This window comes from Amphiura filiformis, chromosome 10 (assembly GCF_039555335.1).
Source record: "Amphiura filiformis chromosome 10, Afil_fr2py, whole genome shotgun sequence".
Taxonomy (NCBI): Eukaryota; Metazoa; Echinodermata; class Ophiuroidea; order Amphilepidida; family Amphiuridae; genus Amphiura; species Amphiura filiformis.
This window is the reverse complement of record NC_092637.1, coordinates 47011052-47038127: the sequence shown is the minus strand read 5'-3', so window position 1 is coordinate 47038127 and position 27076 is coordinate 47011052. Positions and strand designations below refer to the sequence as shown.

At 34.4% G+C, this 27076-nt stretch overlaps 1 protein-coding gene across 1 annotated transcript in view; it reads left to right on the top strand.

Annotated features, from left to right (window-relative positions):
* LOC140162956 (short transient receptor potential channel 7-like) overlaps window positions 1-27076 on the top strand; it is a 473805-nt gene that overhangs the window by 437420 nt on the left and 9309 nt on the right. Inside the window, 8 exon segments of the mRNA XM_072186273.1 lie at window positions 6558-6722; window positions 11783-12041; window positions 17655-17897; window positions 20446-20734; window positions 21507-21723; window positions 22662-22889; window positions 23991-24053; window positions 25015-25098. Of these exon segments, the coding sequence (XP_072042374.1) occupies window positions 6558-6722; window positions 11783-12041; window positions 17655-17897; window positions 20446-20734; window positions 21507-21723; window positions 22662-22889; window positions 23991-24053; window positions 25015-25098 (1548 nt within the window).

Genomic DNA, 27076 nt, shown 5'->3' with positions numbered 1-27076 from the left:
CGATCACTCCAGATTCGGTTCACAATATTGAAATCCAGCATGTGTTAGAGATTCACTAGGGCATTAGCTACCTTATATATTGCCGTACTCTGGAAACGTTCGCCTTTTTAAAGCAGAGTCGGGTCACTTAAAGCCATAATGTACGATTTCCTTCACATTTTGAATTTGTTATTCTATACTCAAAATACTGATATAATACTATTAATAATTGTCGGAAAGGGTTTTTCTCAATTTTGAGCTGAAATAACCAGGTAAATTGAAAGCAACTGTATTGCTAGTTTTGGCCGTTTTCATGCAGTTCATTGGGAGGGCATAAAGTCATAATCATGAATTATGACTTTATGCCGAATTTTGCTCTATTGACCTACAAACCCAACACATTTGGCTGATTCCATTTAAGTGCAAGTTGGGAAAAGTATAATCTAAATCAATATATTATTGAAAAATTACACTTTGATGTTTTGGAAAAGTTGATTCTACAAAACATATACTTTGAAAACCTGCTTGATTTATTGTTGTTAATGTGTTTTGTAAGTTTTACAAAAGTTGTTTCAACCCTCTTTACAACATAACGCAAGAATTACAAGACCTACAAAAGTATATCTGTGATATTTGAATTCTTCTACACTATCGTTATGAAATGATCAATGCAATTTTGGCCAAAGCTCACTACCATTCGCAAGATGCTGTGAACTAACTAGTTACTAACCTAAAACCCTTAATGTTATAGGTTAGGGTTAGGGCGACGATTAGGGTTAAGGCTATAGTAATGATTATGGTTTATAACTTAATAATTGGTTTGTTGGACTAATGAACCACTCGGTCTATCGATCTACGCACACTACTACTTCCGGCAGTTTGACGCCAAAGACAATATTGTCCAGTATTTCTGGTTTGACTCCGAAGAAATGTTGCCAGTCTTGCAATCGGTAAAGATGTTAGCATTATTTGAGTCAAAGGCTGAAACCAGTCTCGCGTAAAAAGCTTCGGAAATAACAAAGCAGCCAATCCATTATAGGGGCGTTTTTTACTCGGTTTTAATGTCACAATATTCAAGAACACAGTATTTCCAGCGATTTCTCAACCTTCACCGCGATTCGATTCAATTAAATTACATTACCATGGTCTCCATGCACCACCGTCGACTATTAGGTTAGTGTTTCTAGAACTAGTACAAGTATTTAACATTTCGTGGATATTCTGATTATGATATGATTTATTTTTGTTGTTGTTATGCCATAATATCATTTTGGATTTATTCGATAAAGATTTATCATTGGGAAAAAGGAAACAAATAGGTAAAATTTTAAATTTATAGTGCAAACCATAGTCTACAACTTTATCGCATCAATTCATTATTGCTCTATTAAGACCGCTTTAGCACAAGATATAACTGGGCATAATGTTTCATATGGAACCAGTATAATGAACAGAATACATGTTCATTTCTTTGTTTTGTTTTTAAATGCAACGAATATATCTGATCTAACGTCTTTTTGTAATTTTTAAGCAACCAAATTAATCAACATACTTCAAATGACATTAAAAGTCAATTCAACAACTCTTCCTATACTTTTGTACAGGAGCCAACCGTTGTTAATCCTTGATGAATCCACACTTGCAGTAAGCGCATAGCGTATACGCAAACGCCAGCGAACATCCGCGTTACGCGTGAGCGCGTAAAATTCGTCATGTCTGGAATCTGTGTGCGTATCACGCTTACAAGCTGAATTCAGTATTTTGGAAGTATCGGATAAAGATTGCCGTTTTATTCAGTTTTATTGCTGATATCCACAGAAATCACCGATCTTTTTGTAACTAAAGCTGACTGTCAATGATTAACTGACATTCCTCATGAAATAATCATGTGAATTATACGATCTTTAGCTTGTGTTCGTTGTTGAAAGGGATTCAATCATATTTCACCGTTGTTCATCACCGATTAACAACTCGCGTCCGGCGCGTCTGCGTGGTTTACTTCGCTCGGGTAGCTAAAGCTGCCCTCGTGAAGTAAACCACGCAGACGACGCGGACGCATCGTTGTTAATCGGTGATGAACAACGGTGAAACATGATTGAATCTCTAAATAAAACACAACAGGGTGTAGCCCAGTTGATATGGTCATAGAATTTATTTCTTCTTCCCTAATTATATACTTTGATCTGTGTAGCCACTATCCACTAATTGAAGGACGAGTCACAATAGTAACATTGCCTTCTTTATAAGAGCTGTAAAGAAAGTGAACCGTGGTTTCGAGGCACAGCCATCAGGAAAGGACTAATTGAGATCGCGCGCCAAATAAATTTACAGCAATAATTTGCTTGACAAAAATCAGGCATAGCTGGGAATCGTACCCTGTACTTGACGGTTGTGAAGCACGGGATAGAGCTACTAAACAAACCACCTATCTGCTCTTAAATGTGATATTAATACTTGATATTGTTTAACGGAATAAATCGACACTAATATATGATGTCATTCAAAAAGAAGCCCGCAAGTAAAGTAGCAATCGATCAATCTTCACTCAATCAGGTATGTCATTTAAATAATCGATAAATAAAACAAACAAATAAATAATTAAATAAATAAATAAATAAATAGATAAATAAATAAATAAATAAATAAATAAATAAATAAATAAATAAATAAATAAATAAATAAATAAATAAATGTGTCACTTTGCACGAGCCCCCCCCCCCCAAAAAACATCATCAAATAAATAAATATGGAAATAAACAAATATTTTTTTTTTACATTTGGCCCCCTCGCCATAGGGGTCACGTGAGGGGTCAAGAGGGGTCAAAAATTTAAAAAAATGTCCAATGTCGTCAAGAGACATGTAAAATTACTTGTCTCATCACAACGATTACGAAAATATATAATTTATCATACATTTTGAGCTCGGTTAATGAGTTGGAAGGTCACTTCCAGTTAAAGGTCAACTGGTACAAGGTACAACATAAATACACTGTTTGATTAAGCTAACAAAGTCTAAGTCTTTAAGGGATGGGGTATGAACGTTTGGACAGTATTTATTGTGGGACATTAGAGCACATCAGACATATCGAATTACATTCTGAATACGAAGAATGTCCTTCTGATATCAAATAATTTTGATTTTTTGAAATTCGCAATGTAATACACATTTTATGGCAAATCATTAAAAATTGATATTTTTGATATTTAACAGTACTTGAAGTAAACTTTAAAAATCTGATGATTTATACTTGAAGTGTATGTAGGTGGGATGAAAAGCCGACGATCAATTGAAAATTTTGACCTTTCGTATTGAAGATATGGATTTTTTCCCCAAAACACCCAAAAAAAATAGGTCTTTGGGGGAAAAAATCCATATCTTCAATATGAAAGATCAACATTTTCAATTGATCGTCGGCTTTTCCTCTCAGCTACATACACTCTAAGAATATATCATTAGATTTATAAAATTTACTTCGAGGACTGTTATATATCAAAAATGTGAAAAATATCAAATTTTAATAATTTGTCATAAAATATATAAATAACATAAATTACAAAAAATAAAAAATATATAATATCAGAAAGACATTCTGCACATTCAGAATGCAATTCGATATTTCTGATGTGCTCTCATCTCCCACAAAAATACTGTCGAAACGCTCATGACATACTTTAAGCTTGTAAACAAAGTTAAACGATTAAATTAAATTACTCAGGGCACATCACAATATACAAAATGATTCTTGTACCTGAGAAGAATCAATATTATGGCGTTTTTGGTTTCTAAATTATTTTATTTTAAAAACTTTAAACGATCATATCTCAAAATGCCAAATATGGACTTACGGTCTTCTTGCGCTCAGAGAGCCGACTGTTTTTATTCGTTTTCATGGTCAATATAGGAGTTTGTTTTAAGGAGATTGCCGGAGACTCCCTTTAATATGTGCTCTAATCTCCCTCTATTTCAAAAAAGGAGCATATCCAGATATCAGCGTTAGTTCCACGGTAAGCTTTAAATCGCCAAAATGCAGTCACAAAATATATATAATATTAGTAAATCACCAAAACGAATGGTAACATAGGTATGCAGAAAAGAGCCGTGTTAACAATAACAACGTATGCGCCTCACATTTGTCTTTGGCATGTCGCTTTCTTGAAATTTCGCCAAAAATATCAAATGTGACTGGACGCGGCGAATCAGCCGTAAAGTCGGCCCCAGTCAATTTTGTTTTATTTCGTGTTTAGAAAATATATACCATAAGCTTTAAATGGTATATCATTTGACTTCAAACGATATCCAAAAGCGGGGTTATGATTTGTTGAACTCTGTTCCTTCGACAAAATTGTATTTTTTATCGGTTCTACATGTGTCTCTTTTTCTACATTTCTGGTAAGAAATATCCAACAGTCATAATTGTCGGTCATTTCAAATCATCCCCAAGTCAACGAGGTTCAGAAATATCCTCTCATTGTTCATTGTTGATTATACATACCTAGACAAAATACAATGCTTTGTTATCTACCACTTGAACAGGATTTAGCCAAAGCAAACAAAGACAAGAACTATTCTATAGAAATAGGTAGAAGCTTATTATCCTCTTCAGCAGTAGTATTATTGATTGATTTAAACAGCGTTTGATAAGATACTTGTCGCAACGAATTGATACACCCATTAATACGACCTTTACTGATTCGCCGCGTCCACTCACAAATTTGCGGAAAACGCCCCAAAATTAAAAACAAACACAAACCTTCCAAAATAAATACACATTAGCACTTGGTGCCCCGGTCATTAACTGGCGCTGTGATTTGGAGTAACTCGTTAAATGATCGCTTTCCCTCTCCAGTTACCTGTCCTTTATGTTTGCCCCTATCACAGCCCTTAAGCGCGAGATATTAGATCCTGTTGGTGTATCATTGTGGGTTTTTTTTCATGTAAACGACAAAGTAGGGCACTGCTGTTATACAACATGGAATTTACACCGCCAACCGCCATTTCCAACTCCTCCTGTCATTTTCCACGCAGGATGGTGTGCGTGGATCGAAATTTGTTCGCGATTCATTTTTTTTTTCGTGGTGGTGGCGGATGGTGGTAGTGGTGGGGTGGGGTTGGTGATCACAATAGATTTCGATATATATTTCAGATTTGAGTAAAATTGAGTTGTAATAAACTTAACTGTTAATGACGTAATGTCATTGGTTCATAACGTCATAAGAAACACCAAATATATCAAATATAAATATTATACAAATATATTTGGAAAAAACCCAGCATAAATGTTATGAATAGTTAACAGCATCAGGAAACAAATAATTCGACTATAAAGAGGAAACTAATTAAGTTACATCAAAAACTAAACAAACAAAACATACAAACATATCGCCACTAATCCAATTGAAGTAATATAAACGTCCTATTTTACTAGTCCGTGGCTTTATATTTAATACGACGTATTTTGAAAACTGATATCTTTTTTTTACTTTTTAAGAAACCGAACTAATCAAAATATTTCAAAAGCCATCAAAAGTCAAATAAAAAACATTAGGATTTGACAACCATCTGCCCATGGCTCAGTTGATAAGGTCATAGAGTTCTTATTATTCCTCTATTATAATTTGATGACCTGTGTATCCACTATACTAATTGATGGTCGAGTCATGATAGCATCATTGCCTTGCAGCATGGGATATTAGATCCTTTTGCTGTATCATTGTGTTTTGTTTCCGACTGAATGTCAAAATGTAGAGCACTGTTTATAATACGAGGGTTATTAAAAAGCTCTACTTCCATCGTCATATCTCTGTTATCTTACGTGTCAGGTTATTGATGATACCAATGATTATACTTTTAAATCTCGACTACAAAATAAAAGTTATTTTGTGAAAATGTGATTTTTGGTTGTTTAGATATGTTGCTAATACAGATTTGGCACATCGAAAACGGTTAAAACTGAAGCCATAAGTTTAGTATTATAGCATTATATTGTAGCTTTGGTTAATCTCCATAAAAATGTTTTCCAGATGCGTTTGTCCAACTTCTCGCTCAGGATGATTTTTTTTTTCGTATTTGGGCTCCTGGTATGCCTTGGGACTTCAAAACAAAATAAAACATGTTTTATATGAGTAAAAAAATCATCTAAGGGTTCATTAGAAATACAAATGCCAGATTTCACCAACTACGTTTAAAGTTTTAAAGAATTTTTTCTACATAACGCGCAAAAACACATACAGAAAGACAAAGGAGTGTATTATATTGTCACTGTTTTTTACCCTGTTTCTCTACTCGCATGGTTTTGCCATATTATATGTGCGGGGAGAGCCTCGAACTGGTAGCATACATGAAAGGAAGGATACGTAACCTTACACAGAATGTTATATGACTGATTCAATCTCCATTCATGTCTGCTGCCAGTTCGAGGCAAATAGAAGTAATAGTATACGTCTTTACGACGTATTTTGGAATGTTAATTTTGCAAAGCACTCCACTTGTCAAATATTGAATAATACAAGTGCAATTTTATTTGTATAAATAGGAAAAGAAAAAAATCAAATCAGTTCATCTTTTTCTTTTGTTTCAGTTTGTAGCTCATCCACACATACAGCATCAGTTGGCGACAATGTGGTATCAAAACTTCCCCGGGTGGCGACAAAGTGGCTTCTTCTACAAACTCCTGGCTGTAGTTCTTATACCTGCTAGTTTACCAATTATGGCATTAGTATACTGGATTGCTCCAAACAGCAAGGTAAACTTAGGGACAGATAACACTGTAACCAGCCATTGTTTTAGATTGCGCATTAATTGGATTAGCGCTCTCTGATTTGTTAAAACACATCACGTGAAAGCCTTTTATCCTGCAATAATTCGTCGGCCGTATCACATACTGACGTATTTGCAAAATACGCATTTCGAGAAAATCGCACTTGAAAATTTAGCGATTTTCATTTGCTGCATAATCGTGATTAAAATATTATTGTCAATTAAAACTAGGTTAACAGTAATGCAAATATACCATATTTTCAATATATTTACACTTATCACTATCAGATCATAACTTATTCTGCAAAAAACAAAACAATATTAAATAAAATACGTCACTCTGTGAAAATGACTAATGTCAATTTCGCCATTCTAATGACAAAACATGTGAAACAGTTGTGCAAATACGTCAGTATGTGAAAAGGACAAAACAGAAATTTTGCCGTGCAATGACAGAGTCGGTCAAATACGTAGCGCAAATACGTCAGTATGTGAAACGGCAAATTCTTCAAATTACAAATACGATATACTGGGCTTGCGCAGTATAGATGATTTTTGGTGAATATATAGAGTAGAACATAACGAACTAATATACACATACGTCAGTATGTGATACAAATTCTAGGCATAGCATTATGTTTCGTTATCCAGACAATTTCCCTCGATACACGCTGTCAATTACGCAAAGGATACCCGTAGAGAGGGGCACGTGCCCTGTGCGCCACCTTAAGGGAGGGACCGAATTGACCAATTAAGCCTAGATTCTGCGCCCCTCCAAGCGATGAAAGTCAACATTATCGCGCGCTTCATTTAACTTCATTATAGCCAAAATTACTACAGTAGTATTTGTTCAAATTTTCGCGCGCTCCGCGTGTAATTGTTTCAAGAATCGGAGGAGGCGTTATTATGTATCCTTGGCCCCGGGCGCCACAACCCCTAGCTGGGCCACTGTTTTTGAATGGTTTTTAATCAGTTTACTACCAGACGCAGTGTGCTTGTGATTAAGAAAACGGAATCCTCGTTTTTGCATGAAAGTTGATGTTGATTTTGTGTAGATGTCGAGATAATGATAATAATGTTACTCGATTATGTTTAATCAAAATAACAATCATATACATTTAGTGATACACTTATTGCGAGTACAGATGTATATTTAACCTATATCTATTTCATTATTGGCATACCAAATTAGGATGGTTGTACGATGATGTTATAGCGGGTATTTGTTAGCCCCATGAGAACTACCTGCCGATTGGCCAAAAAGAAAGTTTCATTTTCAAATGGACCGATCAGCAACATTGTTTAAATAATTTCACCACGCAAAAAAATTGGGGTGAATTATCAACAAAGCTCCATTCTGATTGGTGATTATAGTGAAGATATCACGTAATTGACCAATCAGATTCAATGTTCGATCGGCAGGTAGTGCTCAGGGGGTTAATTATGTGCGGGTTCGTGATTCATAGGAAACCGACAAAAAAAAAGAACAAACTAGACATTGTGCTCACAGAGCACGGCCCTTAGCCAGTGTTGTTGATCTTTTTATGACCTTTGACCTAGAGATGTTCATGCGACATTTGTACCACCAGCCTATGGTTCATGGTGGTGACGACATTGTATAGGCCTACTATGTAATTTATGGGAGCAGCAGCATTTTGAAAGTATTTGGTAAAGAAAGAAAGAAGAAGAATCGGATAGAAAAACAGGACCTCAGCTAGGAAAATACACATATGCCCTTGGAAGGCTCTGTAAAGATTGTTTACCTATATTAGCCTTGCATGCAAGGACATACCTATTCTTACTATAATGTATACTTAAAATGATCAGCCCAATTATTATTATACATGGCTCATTGAACCACAATGGGCTTGCAAGGACTATATATCTTCGCTGTATGGATGACATATTTGTGTGCAAAACTATCAGGGGGGTCATAGCCCCCCTCTAGTCAATTTGAGTGAAAATTACGTTTTTGGTCATTGTCCGCAAGTGGAAGAACTTTGCCCGCAAATAATCATGTGGCATTTGTGGCACCACCCAATGGTCCTAGTGCTTAACTATGATCAACATGGCAAAAAGCATATGGCTACGATGGCCGATTTAAGTTCTTTGGTTACATGCCGGAAATGACCCCTAAATGACCTTTGACCCCAATTCTGTGTACAACTTTTAGACACTGGCTATGCATTTGTGCAAGTGATGTCATGGTGCTATGTAATATAGCGAATGAGTAGCATTTTAAGTGAAAAACACGTTTTGGGCTATAATGACCTTGAGAAGACATTTGCGCCAGACATTTTCACATGACATTTGTGGCACCCCCCAATAGTCATAATAACCAAATTTCGTCAACATTGACAAACGAATATGGCTACGATGGCTCATTATACGATTGGTAGAAGAAAGAAAGACAGAAAGAAAGAAAGAATCAGAATCTAAGAAAAAGAGACCCTTAGCCAAATGCCATTTGGCTAAGGTAAAAAACATGTGCTAAACTGTACTTTTTAATATGCTCTAAAATATCCACATTTTGATGCCTGTCAAGAAAACATATCACGCTTTCCAAAGCATTCGATCAGACTGTGTACACTTGAAGTGGTCTAATAAAATAATCTACCATGGTTTAGCTTCCTGATATTGTCTTAGGTAAATGTCAGAAAATGTCAGAAAGACTACAATGGCACTATTTGATCAAATAATCAATAATGAACGTGAAATATTATCAACGTGATTAAAAAGAATGATTTGGGTATATCGTTAAGGGACCTATTTCAAGTCGGTATGAACAGTTACAGAAAAACTGATATTACCTATTTTAATAATTTGCGAAAGTAGTAAGGCAGTTCATAAGTGTGATTAACAATGTAAATCGTAAAATTAAAATGTAAGTATTGCAAAGTTTTTCTTCTGATCCTGGTTAGGTTATCCTCGTAAAATGATTCAGGCTATTGCCAAGACGTTATTGAGAAATCATGATAATTTATTTTATTCCGCACGATGTATAATCCCGGTATAGTAGGATAACTCTGTACATGCTTACTAGTACATGAAATGAATACGAGTGTTCAATGGAGTGATGAATAGGAAAAAAGAGGGCGAATTCGGGAAAATTTAGCACCAATGAATTTAATATTTCCGTAATTTGATGAGGTTTTACTTTATAAAATATACTGGAAATTATATTCTTAAACACTTGAGAAAGTTTCTGCAAGCTTATTGGAGGCGCAAAGTAACAAAGGACTGATCGATTCTAAGCCTTATATGTAATTCCTTCTTTATAAAATGTAAGATTTAATGTGACTAACATTTGATGTACTTATGAGTAATATATTTTTTCATTTGAATTGAAGTGTTTAAGAATGAAAATAAACATATTGATTTTAGCCGCTGTAAAACAACTCGAATTCTCGCGTTTCACAATACGATGCGCCTCCAACGGTCGCTGGATCGAGGCCAAAATACGAAGGGCATCATGGGAAAATGAGTCGACATCCAAAGCCCGCGTAATACGAAAACAATACATGAACATGCATCATTGTTGGTTTAAATGTCATTATAATGATGTTACATGCGAATGCACACTAAAACAACAATTTATAACTATAGTAGATCCATTTTCTATCTATTGATCACAGGGAATCCTTCGTGAAGCTGTTTTCAACATATTTATAATCACACTCGCGTGAAAATTCAATAGCGACTCTGGAGTCGAAAATTTGACTGCCAAAAGCAACGTATTGTGAAACGTGATAATTCGCTTCGTTATTTTACTTAAAATAATGATGTCGCCCGTATTGTATGAGAAGATATTACGCGATTGATGTACGACAGCGGCTAAAAACGATGCTTTTTATTATTTCTTAACTGTTAAATCACAAGGGCATTACTTGGTAAAGGCCAGAGAACAAAGACTTTATTCATCACTAGTTTAATTTTAACTAAATCTGGTTGCCGTGAAATTCCATGTTTCGTACATCAAACCATGTCCTTTCATATTACACACATTGAGCTTGGAAGCAGTGCCTCAGGAAAAAGACATTGAAACAGATTGCTTTAATATCAAAATTGCAATTCTCCCATAATTCACCGCTGAAAATACTGACATAATGCATTACTTAAGTTAGAGCACTATATTGCTGAATATTGTATAACACGCTGGACGCAAAGCTGTATGATGAAAGCAACAGATTCAAATTATGTGACACACTTTTATCGTAACACCATGTCACGGAGTTCATGGACGAAGATCTAACAGTTGATGGTATCATATCTGTGTCATATAAACATTACCTAATGTCAAATTTGCATGTCATTCTTGACAAATGTAGATTAATGTCTACCGCATACTTGCAAACAATTTGTAACACACTTAATAGTAAAATTCATCTTATCCTTCTAATGATTTAAGCACAGTTAACAAAAGAATTTTTATATATAACATATAGCCGAAATAATGATATAACCTCACCCTACATCTATTATTAATTTACTTCTAAAGGAGCTGGTGTTTTACAAAAGTCTTGATAATTGCTGTTAAAAATCCCATATAATTGCTGACTTCTTTAACATAATTATAATCAAAGCATGTTTCAAGCAAACACAACACTTTGGATCGGTGCAATATGAAATTTTACCTAACCCTAGAACTACGACCCACCCCCTAATATTTTCATCGGTCATAAAAAACGCGCGTGGTTACGCCCAAACGACCTAATCTACTAATATAAATTTATCTATTCTTTGCGCTCATTAGTGCTAAAAAATTTACTCCAGTACCTTTCCCGGGTGTACGACTGGTCATCAAAGATGACAAAGGGGGTGAGGCCCACCATTGCTCTTGTAAAATTATTCATCGCAATTATTTATCATCGCAACTTTTAAAGATGCAATACAAAACAATGTCTAAGATGTCCCACTTGGAGTATCCTGGCAGGTAATATGGTAAGCATGTCGCTGGTTTAGTCCACACAGCATCCTATAGAAGATGTTGACTCCTTCTTCACGAGTTTATATTAACCATATCACGTTTTTGCTCCCTTTTTGCAGGCTGGTAAAATGGTCAGCACACCACTTGTTAAGTTTATAGTCCATACAGCTTCCTACCTCATATTTCTACTCCTACTCTTCCTCGAATCAGCCTTAATGGCAGTGAACGATAATAAAGATGAGAGATCTGAATTTATCGATAATATCAAGAATCAACAAAACTGCAGTGAAATCTTTCCAGACATCAATGATCCAAAATTCAATCTACGATTTTCAGCTCTGACACCACTAGAGTATATCATTGTTATTTATTTAGTTGGTAAGTGGCAAGGAGCTACATACCGTAAAACCCCATCTACAAGCATATATAATGTTTTTTTATGAAAGCTAAATTAATTTGAAGCCAGCGTAAATATACCAATACAATAGATTGGTTTTAAAATAATACTTGTTTGTATATGGTCGAATCCAACCAAAAGTGTCCACGGGCCAAAAATAAAAGTCCGAAATAAAAATGTCTCCACAATTTGTTCCTTTTGCCCTTTGATTGATGACATATTGGCCTTATAGGAACCAAAAGTGCCATTACTAATCTTGAAAAATAAATCCAGGACGTGTGATAGTAAATGTGATATCAAAACCCAATGTTACCTACGAATACCACTAGGATGCTTTCACTATCGCAATACTAATCAACCTAAAACAAATGGAATATTCCCATTAACGATTTTTTCGTGTAATGTAGACCACAGGGTGTCAGGAAAATGCTAGCTCAACCAGAAAATATTTGTTTTATTTTTATAACGCGATCAATATGATCTTAGTCAATTTATGCTAGTTTATTTTTGAAAATGTAGTTTAGGTCAGTTTCTGTGTTTTATTTATCAAATGAGTATGAATCAATTTACACATTGTATAAGAACGAGTAGGATATATGTTTTCAAGAATATGAGGAATTATACGCATACACCTAACGCTTTATACAATGAAAAGGTGAAGAAACCCGGGTATTCGTAGGTAACATGAGCGATTTAACAATATCTATATTGAGTTTAGAGGTTTAAATTTTGCTATTATGCTAATGAATTAATAAAATGGTAGTTTTTAGATCTCTTTCAGATGGTACGTCCAAATGAATAAATGCTATTACCTTAGATCAAAACATTTTTGATGCTTTTAGCAAGATTTTGACCACTTCATTTTGATATACAAGTAGTTAATCAGCAATTTTACATAATAAATAATTGTTGAATGAATCCGTATATGGGTAATAATAGTGTCCTGGGGTACCGCTTAAAGTTTTTGACAATTAATTTCCATTGGTAGGGACACTTCATTACACATGTCATGTATTATGCTGTATTCGTAAGTAACATTTCAGTATTTGTAGGTAAGAATTAGACTTTTGGTGGATATCGCAATCAAAACTTCATTTTATAAAGCACTTTGAATGTATTATTTTTTATGTGCGTTTATGGTTACTTTAGACCCTATCATGTATTAATAATGTCGGTTCACAGCGGTTGAAAGAGGATTGAAGTAAGAAACAAAGGCACTACAGTGACTTTAATTTGCTTAATTGCACACAAATTGCTTAAAACCGTGAAGTCCATCTTGGAGTCAGTTACGTCTTGTAGCCTTTCGTTTGAGGGCAACTACAATTAACTTTATACCAGGGTCCATCACTGTATTGTCTAGATCATGAGACAATGAGAACAGTCGTTTTTCCATGGTATTCGTAGGTAACCTTAGCGAAAACGTCAAAAGTTACCTTCGAATAAATCAATTTGGACACAAATTACTCAGAAACCAGAAGGTCGGTAAACATTTAAAATGAAGCACACATGACAGTTGACAAATCCAAGTATTTATCCCCTTCTAATCTTATTTGAATCTGATTTTTCTTTCAAATGAGCAGACCGTCGTCTATTTCAGTACATATTTTTCAACAATTAAGCCGTATTCAGTTTTGCATGGTGGGCATGTATGTGAATTCGCAACTTTCATTGACATATGATTTGATAGCAAACATACAGGCCCCCGTTATCTACCAATATGGGCATTGGCATGAATGGCGGTGCTTCACAATACTGTCATGATGTCAAATTGTATTCGTAGGTAACATTCGGTTACCGAAATTTACCTACGAATACTTGCTTTTATTGTTGACATCTCAGAAATATTTAAACGCAGGCTATTGAAACTTGGTAGAAATAAAGAGTGTATTACCCTGCACCTATTGCTTAACTATTGTTTACTATTCTCTCACTTTGTGGAAATGACACAGCTTTTAACATGTATTCGGAGGTAATGCATATTTTTTACCAAACCTACCTTTGTGCCATTTAGAATTTCTGGCAGCTAAACACAATAATAAAGAGGTCCGAATGCAATGCATTTCAGTATTGGACATATCAAAGCTTGTATCAATTGCGCATTTATTAGTGATTTCCATTTTTTAAAGATATATCTAGTGCTATGAAAAATTGTATTCGTTGGTAATGTAAAAAATACCACTCAAAAATTATCACAAAAATTCATAATTATGTACAAATATGTGAAAAATTGAACAGGCAATCTTTGAATACATACCTTTCAGGAAATCAATTTAGATTCAATCCAATGACTTCTTTTCATAACTGATTTAGATGTTTTTAAAAATACTTTAAGAAATATTTTGAAAAAATTGGTAAAAATAGCATGTTTTGGGGTCTCTGTGTCTAAGTTTTTCACAGAAGGGGGTCTTATTATATATGGCGCGAAGCGTATGATCAAGGCGAATAAACAAAATACAAAAACGAATGCCAATTGATTAATACTTTTAAGTTATGGCCCTGAACATGCCGTGTACACTTTTCGTTGGATTCGACCATATGCTATTTTTACCCATTTTTTCAAAATATTTCTTAAAGTATTTTTAAAAACATCTAAATCAGTTATGAAAAGAAGTCATTGGATTGAATCTAAATTGATTTCCTGAAAGGTGTGTATTCAAAGATTGCCTGTTCAATTTTTCACATATTTGTACATAATTATGAATTTTTTGTGATAATTTTTGAGTGGTATTTTTTACATTACCTACGAATACAATTTTTTCATAGCACTAGATATATCTTTAAAAATGGAAATCACTAATAAATGCGCAATTGATACAAGCTTTGATATGTCCAATACTGAAATGCATTACATTCGGGCATCTTTATTATTGTGTTTAGCTGGCAGAAATTCTAAATGGCACAAAGGTAGGTTTGGTAAAAAATATGCATTACCTCCGAATACATGTTAAAAGCTGTGTCATTTCCACAAAGTGAGAGAATAGTAAACAATAGTTAAGCAATAGGTGCAGGGTAATACACTCTTTATTTCTACCAAGTTTCAATAACCTGCGTTTAAATATTTCTGAGATGTCAACAATAAAAGCAAGTATTCGTAGGTAAATTTCGGTAACTGAATGTTACCTACGAATACACTTTTGACATCATGACAGTATTGTGAAACACCGCCATTCATGCCAATGCCCATATTGGTACATAACGAAGGCCTGTATGTTTGCTATCAAATCATATGTCAATGAAAGTTGCGAATTCACATACATGCCCACCATGCAAAACTGAATACGGCTTAATTGGTGAAAAATATGTACTCAAATAGACGACGGTCTGCTCATTTGAAAGAAAAATCAGATTCAAAGAAGATTAGAAGGGGTAAATACTTGGATTTGTCAACTGTCATGTGTGCTTCATTTTAAATGTTTACCGACCTTCTGGTTTCTTAGTAATTTGTGTCCAAATTGATTTATTCGAAGGTAACTTTTGACGTTTTCGCTAAGGTTACCTACGAATACCATGGAAAAACGACTGTTCTCATTGTCTCATGATCTAGACAACACATTGATGGACCCTGGTATAAAGCTAATTGTAGTTGCCCTCAAACGAAAGGCCACAAGACGTAACTGACTCCAAGATGGACTTCACAAGTCTGCAATAACGGTTTTAAGCGATTTGTGTGCAAATAAGCAAATTAAAGTCACTTTAGTACCTTTGTTTCTTACTTCAATCCTCTTTCAACCGTTGTGAACCGACATTATTAATACATGATAGGGTCTAAAGTATCAATAAACGCACATAAAGAAAATAATACATTCAAAGTGCTTTATAAAATGAAGTTTTGATTGCGATATCCACCAAAAGTCTAATTCTTACCTTCAAATACTGAAATGTTACTTACGAATACAGCATAATACATGACATGTGTAATGAAGTGTTTTTACTAATAGAAATTAATTGTCAAAAACTTTAAGCGGTACCCCAGGACACTATTATTACCCATATACGGATTCATTCAACAATTATTTATTATGTAAAATTGCTGATTAACTACTTGTATATCAAAATGAAGTGGTCAAAATCTTGCTAAAAGCATCAACAATTTTTTGATCTAAGGTAATAGCATTTATTCATTTGGACGTACCATCTGAAAGGGATCTAAAAACTACAATTTTATTAATTCATTACCATAATAGCAAAATTTAAACCTATAAACTCAATATAGATATTGTTAAATCGCTCATGTTACCTACGAATACCCAGGTTTCTTCACCTTTTCATTGTATAAAGCGTTAGGTGTATGCGTATAATTCCTAATATTCTTGAAAACATATATCATACTCGTTCTTATACAATGTGTAAATTGATTCATACTCATTTGATAAATAAAATACAGAAACTGACCTAAACTTATTGATCGCGTTATAAAAATAAAAACAAATATTTTCTGGTTGAGTTAGCATTTTCCTGACACCCTGTGGTCTACATTACACGAAAAAGCGTTAATGGGAATATTCCATTTGTTTTAGGTTGATTAGTATTGCGATAGTGAAAGCATCCTAGTGGTATTCGTAGGTAACATTGGGTTTTGATATCACATTTACTATCACACGTCCTGGATTTATTTTTCAAGATTAGTAATGGCACTTTTGGTTCCTATAAAGCCAATATGTCATCAATGAATGGGCAAAAGGAAAAAATTGTGGAGACATTTTTATTTCGGACTTTTATTTTTGGCCCGTGGACACTTTTGGTTGGATTCGACCATATGCTTGGATCCGTAATTTATTTGCTCAAAGTCCATAATGGCGCCTTGATTAATGTAGCTTTCATCAGAAGTACTCTATATGCTTGTAGACGGGGTTTGACGGTACTGTAATATAACTTTCTTTCTTTCTTTCTTTCTTTCTTTCTATCTTCCTTTCTTTCTTTCTTTCCTTCTTTCTTTCTTTCTTTCTTTTTTTCTTTCTTTCTTTCTTTCTTTCTTTCGTTCTTTCTTTCTTTCTTTCTTTCTTTCTTTCTTTCTTTCTTTCTTTCTTTCTTTCTTTCTTTCTTTCTTTCTTTCTTTCTTTCTTTTCTTTCTTTCTTTCTTTCTTTCTTTCTTCTTTCTTTCTTTCTTTCTTTCTTTCTTCCTCTTTTCTTTCTTCTTTCTTTCTTTTTCTTTCTTTCTTTCTTTTCTTTCTTTCTTTCTTTCTTTCTTTCTTTCTTTTCTTTTCTTTCTTTCTTTCTTTCTTTCTTTCTTTTGTCCTTTCTTTCGTCCTTTCTTTCGTCCTTTCTTTACTTATTTATGTATATCTGTATATTTGTATGTTATTTATATTTTTATTTATGTATCTATTCATTCTTTCTTTCTCTTTCTTTCTTTCTTTCTTTCTTTCTTTCTTTCTTTCTTTCTTTCTTTCTTTCGTTCGTTCGTTCGTTCGTTCTTTCTTTCTTTCTTTCTTTCTTTCTTTCTTTCTTTCTTTCTTTCTTTCTTTCTTTCTTTCTTTCTTTCTTTCTTTCTTTCTTTTTATTACTTTCTTTCTTTACGTACTTATGTATATTTATGTTATTTATATTTTTATTTATGTATCTATTCATTATGTATCGTATTTATTAATTTCCAGGGATGTGGTGGCAAGAGATTAAGCAAATTTACGAAGAAGGCTACAGACGCTATCTTGCTTCTACGTGGAATTGGCTAGATATTACAATGCTTAATCTCTACGTCTCATGCTTTGTACTGAAAATCATCGGCTACGAGAAGGCTGAAGCAGCCATTGTGTATTTCAATAGCAACGAAGACGCGTGTATACAGGTCATCAATGATAACAGCATAGCGCTACAACATCACTACTATACCAAAGGCGGTAAATACTATTTATGTCTTGATTACTATAACACTCAGAACGCTAGTCAGTGGATGGCTATTGTAATACAAGACCCGTCACCTATGGGTAGACTAGGTACTGTTGACCGAGGCAGCCAAACATAAATCGATTTTCATGATCTAAATCAATAATATTATTGAAAAATAACACTTTCATGCAAAAGTTCATTCTGCAAATCATATACCTAGAAAACGTTTTATGAAAGTGTTGTTGTTTCAGCCCTCTTCACAACATAAACCAAAAACCACATTACCTTCAAACGTATTATCTGTGATATTGAATTCTTCTACACACTCGCTATGAAATGATCAATGCAACTTTTGCAAAAGCTCACTACCATTCGTAAGATGCCGTGAACTACGAAATCGAAACAGATTAAAATAGTTGCTAACCTTAATTATATGTACTGGAAACGATCGGTGTTGAAATCTGCACCATTTTCACTTCATAATTAATTTTCTCGGTCAAATGAAAAGCAATAATTTTTACATTTCTCCAGTTAATGTCAGAAAAAAATATAATGTTTGGTGCTGTATATTTTTTCAAGCGCTGGTGTTAAATTTATGCCTCTGGTGTAAGATTTTCGATTTTTAAATGCCTCAACTTGCCTCAGGGGCAATTTTTTTTGGGTGGGGGGTGCTTCTAAAGCACATCATATAGGGCTATAATATGTCATAGTTTTGTCAGAATTTCGGTTTTGATTGCACCATTTATTCAATTCCGACTATCAATTTTGTCAAAATCAACTCGAGAATGTAACCATGGATGGATGATTTTGCAAGCCACAATAAAAATATCGATTATTTCTGCTGGTTTTATTAGAAATGAAGTTGGACATTTTTGGCAGTGGCAAGTGAAAAAAAGGTGAATGAAATCAAAACGGATATCCTGACAAAACTATAATATATATGAATATATGAATACAAAACCCACCCAAGTCCATACGTTGGCTAAATTGAGTTAAGCATGGGAAATTGTTGCTATACATAGGCCTGTCATGTGTATGAAAGAACAACTCAAATTCATCCTCTGTGTCTATTGAGCATGTGAAAAATAGCATGTATGAAAGAACCACCCAATTCCATGATTTGAGTCTTGTAACACATTGATTGAAATCCAGTATGTATAAAAGTCCACTTGTAACACATTCATTGCTAGAGAGTGACTTTTGAAAAAAAATGGGTTTAATAAAGGAAAGTGTGTGGTTTATATTACATGGCAGAATGCTTATCAACATTATCATGATTATACATACATGTGTGCTTTATTTTGTATTATCTTACTAGTGGTAATCTCTCAAAATCACTTCCCATGGACTTGGGTGGGTTTTGTATTCATGTATTCATATATAAACTCACAAGATAGGCTTATAGACATGATAGAGGTGGGGAAATCTTTCTTTAGTTTGAACATCATGATAAGCAAGATGCCAGCTTTTATGAAACGAAAGGTATTCAACCAACGTGTACTACCAGCCATGATACGGAACTGAAACATGGTTGCTTACTAAGAGGATGGAACAAAAATTGGAAACTGAATAGCATAGCAGGGAAAGATGCATGCTAGGCTTCAGCGAAAGGGATAGGAAAACAGTGGCATGGATCAAGAGCCAAGCAGAAGTTACGGGCATAATACACACACAATAAACATGAAGAAGTTACATTGTGCTGGCCATATCAACAGATAATAGATGGACAAAGAATGCCACAGAATGGAAGCCTTGGCTGGGCTCAAGACACCAAGGCAGACAGAAAATTAGATGGAGGGATGAGATAAGTTTCATAGGTTGATGGCAAAAGCAAATGACAGGAATATTTGGGGCCAACTTGGGGAGGCTTTCGGGAGGCTGAATACGGCTGATGATGATGACGATGATTAGTTTGAAACGCTAAAAAGTTAATTCCAAAAAAAGCTCACGGGCGTAGTTGAGGACTATAAAAATCCAATTTTCATGCCTAATTTTAACACCAGGATTATAAAAATATATATTTCCAAAAACCATGTTTTTATCCAACATTATTGAAAAAAAATTGTTTCTTATTTGACGGAGAAAATTGATTTCAAAGCAAAAAAAAGGTTGTTAATTGTGCTGATTTCAACATGTATGGATCGACTTTTAGCACAACTTTGCATTACAATAGAGGTTGGTGAGTAGCGTTCTGGGTTCAGTTCGTTCAGTTCAGTTCAGTTTATATTCACCATTAAACAACTTCTACAAGTAAAACAAAATCATATGGTTGGAGACCAAACATAGCAGGGGCTCTGAGTGATATTTCCACTTAAAGGCCGCTATAAATATCTGGAAAACACATTAAGTTGGGAGCTGCACAAAGTTTGGTGGTATAGAGGTGAACATTGACTTGATTATATTTTAAGCCTACTTAATTGGGTTGTCCTTGAAAGTTTGCCTGGTCAACTGGATCCCCCTTTAACCAAAAAAGTATCAGTCCAGTTGAATAGTTTTATGCATGCATTTAATTATACCTGTATGAATATAAAACCTTAACAACATTTCTCTACATTACAGATAGAGTGGTTTGGTTGGAAGACGATCCAACACTAGTGGCTGAAGCACTCTTTGCTATGGCGAATGTCCTCAGTTTTTCCAGGATGTCCTACGTCCTTCCAGTCAGCGAATTTCTCGGGCCTTTACAAATATCCTTGGGCCGTATGCTTGGTGACATAATCCGGTTCACTGTTGTGTTCATGGTCGTGTTCATGGCGTTTTTCTGTGCATTGTATAATCTCTACTGGGGTTATGAAAAACGGGAAATTGACGAGAATTGTCCACAAAAACAGGGATTTGGCTTCGCTACGTAAGTGTATTTTCTATCTTGTACTAAGCATGTCGTATTTAACACAGACAGAGTTGTCAAAATAACACCTCGCACTGTTTATACTGGATTTCCATTGCAATGATAATTGATTTTTGATTTACAAAAAAAGGCCCTCTTTTACAAAAGAAAAAGTAAAAGTAAAATTGTGTCTATGAGACCTTCAATGTAATATGAAAAAAAAGTAACATTTTCCATACCAATTATAAAAAGATACATTTCTTAATTTAAAGAAATTGTCTATAATGCAAAATCAAGTGGGATTTTGTTATTTAATTAATTTAAAAGAACCTCGAAGTTGTACAACTCGTTCTTACCGAAGCAAGCAACAGTAAATTTGTCATTCTTTCCACTGCTTTCTGCACAACTAAGCACATGTTACCCAGCAAATACAAGTCGTTTTACAGAAACGATGAAAGGTAAAAAATATGTTCATAACATTCAAAACTATTTTTGAAATCATGCTGCAAAGCATTCTAACATTATTTAAATTTTGACAAAATATTTTGTAAAATGTTTTCCGAAATATTTTACTGTAATATTTGACAACATTTTAAAAAGTATGTTGTATTGGTTTTTCATGACTTATATGTCCCGATATTTAGCTTTTATCAAACGTTTAAAAAAATAGAATTGCTGGATACCTACCCCGTTTGTTGTCGATATTTTTAATAAATGCACGAATGTTTAATGTAGAGAATATCATCTAAAATATCTTAAATTTTTCCCAATCTATATGGTATCTATTTCGCAGATTTGGGGATACTTTCCTGACATTATTCTGGGCGTTGTTTGGCTTAGCCTCGCCTGCAGACACCAATATACCAGAGGGTGAAAAGTACGGTCGCGACGGCCATCATATAACGGAAACCATCGGGACTATGTTGTTTATGGTATATCATGTCGTCATGGCGTTAGTCATGCTGAATATGCTAATTGCTATGATGAGTAACTCATTCCAAGAAATTGAGGTAAACATTAAAGTGACATTATACGTAAAACTCACACTGCCAAATCCATGATATTTCTGTATAGACAATAAGAACTAAGTCTAGCTAGTAGCTACACTCTAAATGTCTACGATTAAAAAAAGAAATCCTAAGGGATTGCGATTAAGCACCAATCAAGTATTGGATTTAAAATTAAATCCTACAGATTTAAAATTAAATTTTTTAAGATTAAAATTCGAATCTGTAGATTAATTTTAAACCTAAAATTGATTGGTCCCTAATTGCAACCTTAATGATTTATTTTTAAAATCTTGTAATTTAGAGTGTAGAAATGGATTATTATTCCATTGATTTAAAATCCACCCTATTATTCCATCTCAGTTACAGTTTTATTCTTATGTCCAATCTGCTTGGAATTGTTTGCCAGTTTTATTTTCAAACCGCCGTCTTAAGGGTAGACGATTTCTGTATCTAAATCAATATATTATTGAAAAATAACATTTTGATGTTTTGCAAAACATAACAACATAACTCAATAACCACCGGACCTACAAAAGTATATCTGTGATATTTGAATTCTTCTACACACTCGCTATGAAATGATCAATGCAATTTTTGCCAAAGCTCACTACCATTTGCAAGATGCTGTGAACTACCAAATCGCAACAGTTTAAAACAGTTGCTAACCTTGCTATGAGATACTACATACTTCTGTATGTCGGACATCCGGGGTTTTGTTTAATTCACTGTTACTCCTCCCTGTATCTGAAGTGCCGATGACGTCAATATTTGCATTTTGGGTTTACACTTTCCGTGAACTTGTTTCAGTTAGCGCAAGAGATTAACATTTTCTTCGATCAGAAAATGAGAGAATATCTTTCTTCTTTTCTTCCTTCCTTTCGTGTGAGCGCTATTCATCGTTGTTTCCTTACTTGTAATGAAATTGTTTTCATCTTCAGAGCGATGAAGACGTAGAATGGAAGTTCGCCCGTTCTCAACTTTGGCTCTCGTACCTCGAGAAAGGCGCCACATTACCTATACCATTCAACCTAGTACCAAGTCCCAAGTCATTCCTGAATGTATATAAATGGTTTCGTAAACATATAACAAGATGGCGAAGAAGCAAAGATATACAAGGTCCACCAAGAAGTCGTTCAGGGGATATAAACCTACACATGACAGATAGGGTAAGCATAACTTTAAAATAATTAATATATTTGGCAATACAATACAATACCAGATAGATATAAATTACAAATTGAAATTCTCACATAAATTGAAATGACAGTTGATTTGGAGATTTAAATTTGTTCAGCCTGAAGTTAAAATTAACCAAAGTCACGCTAACTTCCACCAACTTGGTATTAAATAAAGGGCGAGTACCATTACCATGTTGGGGTATGGTAAGCATAATAGTTGAGAAAGGCGAGACCATATCCGAGTTGTTTCATTTAAATATACTAGGCACAAACCTACAAAATATATTCAGTTTAGCGTTGATGGTTTAAAATATATTAATTGTAAATTAGAGCCCTCTATAGTTTGACCGTTCCATCCAAATCATTAAAATACCAAAGCTGTACTTTGAATCAATTTAAGTTTGTTGAAGTGTCCAAGAACTCAGATAATGTGGCCAGTGTTTCACAATACGAACATGTATTTCTCTTGTTCAAAATTTCTTGACCAGTCCAAGATTTTATATGTTAACCTGTCCAAGATTACCTTGCCCTGGCCAAGAATATGTTGACATGGCCAACACTATCTTGACTTGACCAATATTATCTTGACCTGTCCAAAATAATCATGACCTGGCCAAAATTATCATGACCTGACCAAAATTATCTTGACCTGACCAAGATTATCTTGCCCTGGCCAAGAATATGTTGACATGGCCAACACTATCTTGACTTGACCAATATTATCTTGACCTGTCCAAAATTATCATGACCTGGCCAAAATTATCATGACCTGACCAAAATTATCTTGACCTGACCAAGATTATCACGAACTGGCCAAGATTATCATGGCCTGAACAAGATTATCTTGACCTGACCAAGATTATCTTGACCTGACCAAGGTTATCTTGACCTGACCACGATTATCATGCCCTTTCCATATTATTTGATATTATTGATATTATCGACAGTTAATCAGACTTTGAACAAAATAAATTCAATGAATGATGCTACAAAAGAAGATGACTAGACGAAAATGAGAGATTAATGGCATTGGAATATAAAGTTGTAATCTAATTCTCTCTTTTTCTCTTTCTTTCTTTTTAATATCAGAGAAATGGCGTTTTTAATATAATGAATCACACGGAACTGCGGAGAACGGGGAGTACGCACGAGGTAAATACTTGGATTTGATCATATTTTTGTCTTAAATTAAAAACATAAAATCAGTAAGTAAATACCATAACAGTTACTGCATTAAACCACAATCAAAATGGGTTAATCCATTTAAATTCCACACTACCCATGTGGAGGATTTGGTAAATATGTTCCAAAGAGGGAATTGAATTTGAATTTCAAATGCAATGAACACCGTGGGCAGCTCCATTCAAATTCCATATACCCTCTGAGGAAGATTCTATCTAAATCTTCTAAAGAGGGAGGGTGAGTTTTAAATAGAGTTGGTTAATGTGCTAATTCCATTTGAAATTCATAGTGTCTATGTGAAAGATGTTTCCAAACACCGCATGTGTAGTGTGGATTGGCCCGATACAGCAAGCAAGTAAATAATCTAGATGATACAGTGTTCATGTTTGGGTGGAAGTTACTTTTAAAATTATTATATTCCTTAATTCTCTATAGGGCGGGTCGATAGGGCCGTTGAAAACGTTTTGTATCAAGCATATTTCAGTGGTTTTTTTCTTCAGAAAACGTGTTATAAGTCATCATTAACCAGTAATATCACATAATAGACAAAACCGTTACGTCGAAATACAAAATTCAATATATATGTAGCTTTTATGCATAGTGCAAATTTATACATTTTTGGTCTATCCAACTTGAAGTCAAACACTGATGAATACTTATCATTTTGATAAAGATGGAAAACGTATAACATTGGATCCACAACTTATTTTAAAAAAACACACAAAAAAAAAGAAAAAGGAAAAAAAAACAAATGGCTAGACCAATTCTAGTCTATTATTATGTTAATGGTTGTCTTATGTTAATGGTAAGTTAACGCTCAATATAAATAAGTAAATCCATAATTTTATAAACAAACCCGATAAGTACATTTTGTAATAACTTATAAATTCAAGTTCTAGTTTAAAGAAAATTATACCTATATAATCAACAGATGAATGCCGATGCACGAAGTTCTTCCTCTAATTCTCGTTTATCCCGGACTAACATGGGAGTCCGGTCTTCTAAGAGCGCCGAGGTGATTATTGATTAGTTGATCAATTAGTTGATGTAATATCCACCATTTCCCAAACGTCTTCTGAGAATTGACCAGTTTGGCCTTTCCCGTAATTCTCTGTGAAAAATCCGAATCTACGGAATCGTCAATGTGCACATCGTCAATGCGCAGACTCGAATAGTAGCGCATGCGCATTGTCAATGATGACGTAGCTCGGGCTCCTTTTGCAAGAAATTTCGGGAATTATCAAAATAGTCAATTCACGTATTCAGCAGCAGCCATAATGGTGAAACTCCTACACGAAGCTATCTGCACAATGTCAACTACCGTATTGTTTGTAATAAACGCTCCCCCTCTAATAAACGCCCCCTCCAATTTTTCTGTGAAAAATTGACGAAAATACAAACATTTCCATGCTATATCGTGTAAGTAAGCTTAAAACTACCATCAGTCAGTCAGTCTTGTCAGGGACGATCGGTAAATTGCATGGACAAAACCTGTTATGACTCACACTTCCATCCATTCCATTGCCTAATTATGGTAGAATTTCACCAGATTCTTGCTTGATGATGCAAATACGGGTGTAATTTTGATGTATTTACCACGAAAATGATATTTTCTATGGGCGTCGCCATTAGTATAGCCGTAAATCCCTCCTTTCTACAGGAGCACCATCGGGAAATTTAACCTGATTTTTAAGTTTTTTTCACTGACAATTCACCTTCAATAAACGCCCCCCTTTTGGAAAAATGCAACGCGCCCGGGGCGTTTATTACAAACAATACGTATTTAAGTTATGTATTGGCACAAAAGAAAAGGCGGCACAAAAGTTGGTCTAACTTTCAAATGGTCATATCTAGATTTTGTAATAAGTTAACTTACGAAATGCAAACGAAATGCTACGAAATGTGATTTAATAGAAATTCGTAAGCGTTGTTGTCTGAATCGGAAGATAAAGTTACTTAAAATCAGTTAAATTGCATACAAATAGTTAAACGTGTTGCATGTTGCTCTCAGAAGTCGAATGGAATTCCATTGAACCTAGTAGAATTCTAAACTTCACAAGTATATACTTCATTTTCATTTTTCTTTATGCATGTATTATAGAAAATAATATTGAACAACCAATTTTTCCCCGTTACAAGTGCCTTCCCTAACTAAATCATTTTGTTTAATGGTATAATGTTTTATAAGCATTAATGAACGTTTCATTGCGTATCTTGAAGAATATTATCAAAAATGATTATTTTGTCAAAAACAGAACATTATTGTTTTATTCGAAACAGGGCGATGCTTTCAAATCACAGCATTGAGCATTGGGCCAACATGTTTTGACGATATAACATAACGAAATGCGTGTTGGGCGTGTTTAAATGTTGCGCGATTGCTATTGCTTCGTGGGATGCGTGGCAATGGCATTCGTAACGTTTCCCTTGCAACACCACAGAAGTGCACCCATGGACCACCCGTTGTACTCCAGCTCCACGCTCTCGAATTTTTCGCCCCCATACAATTTTTTGCCACACACTTCCCAATTTAGGAATCTTAGTGCCTTCACTGCACATGGCAGGTTGTCGTGAAGAATGGACATCAGCAACACGATCTAAGTTATCAATTTATATGGCTAGGGTGACACTACATGTACTTTATTTCGTTGTTCCAATATTCACAATTTTAAAGAGTTTCATGGCTATAATAGTTTCAGAAGCGTAGTTCAAACCATCTACATGTTATTTTCTGATGATTAGGCATATGACAATGTTATTTTTGCTATCACATCACAATGTAATCACATCATACATTCTGTCATCATGTTTTAGCATTATAGTCTACTAACCCATCAGTAATGACCTGTACTAACATCACTAAATCTGTATCAAAATATTCCAATTTGAAGAATCTGACGATATAATTGTACTTTTATCCCAAAACTTATAGTAATTTATATGTTTGATATTCAATTTCTCAGGAAGTACTGTTCCAAATTTATAATACTATT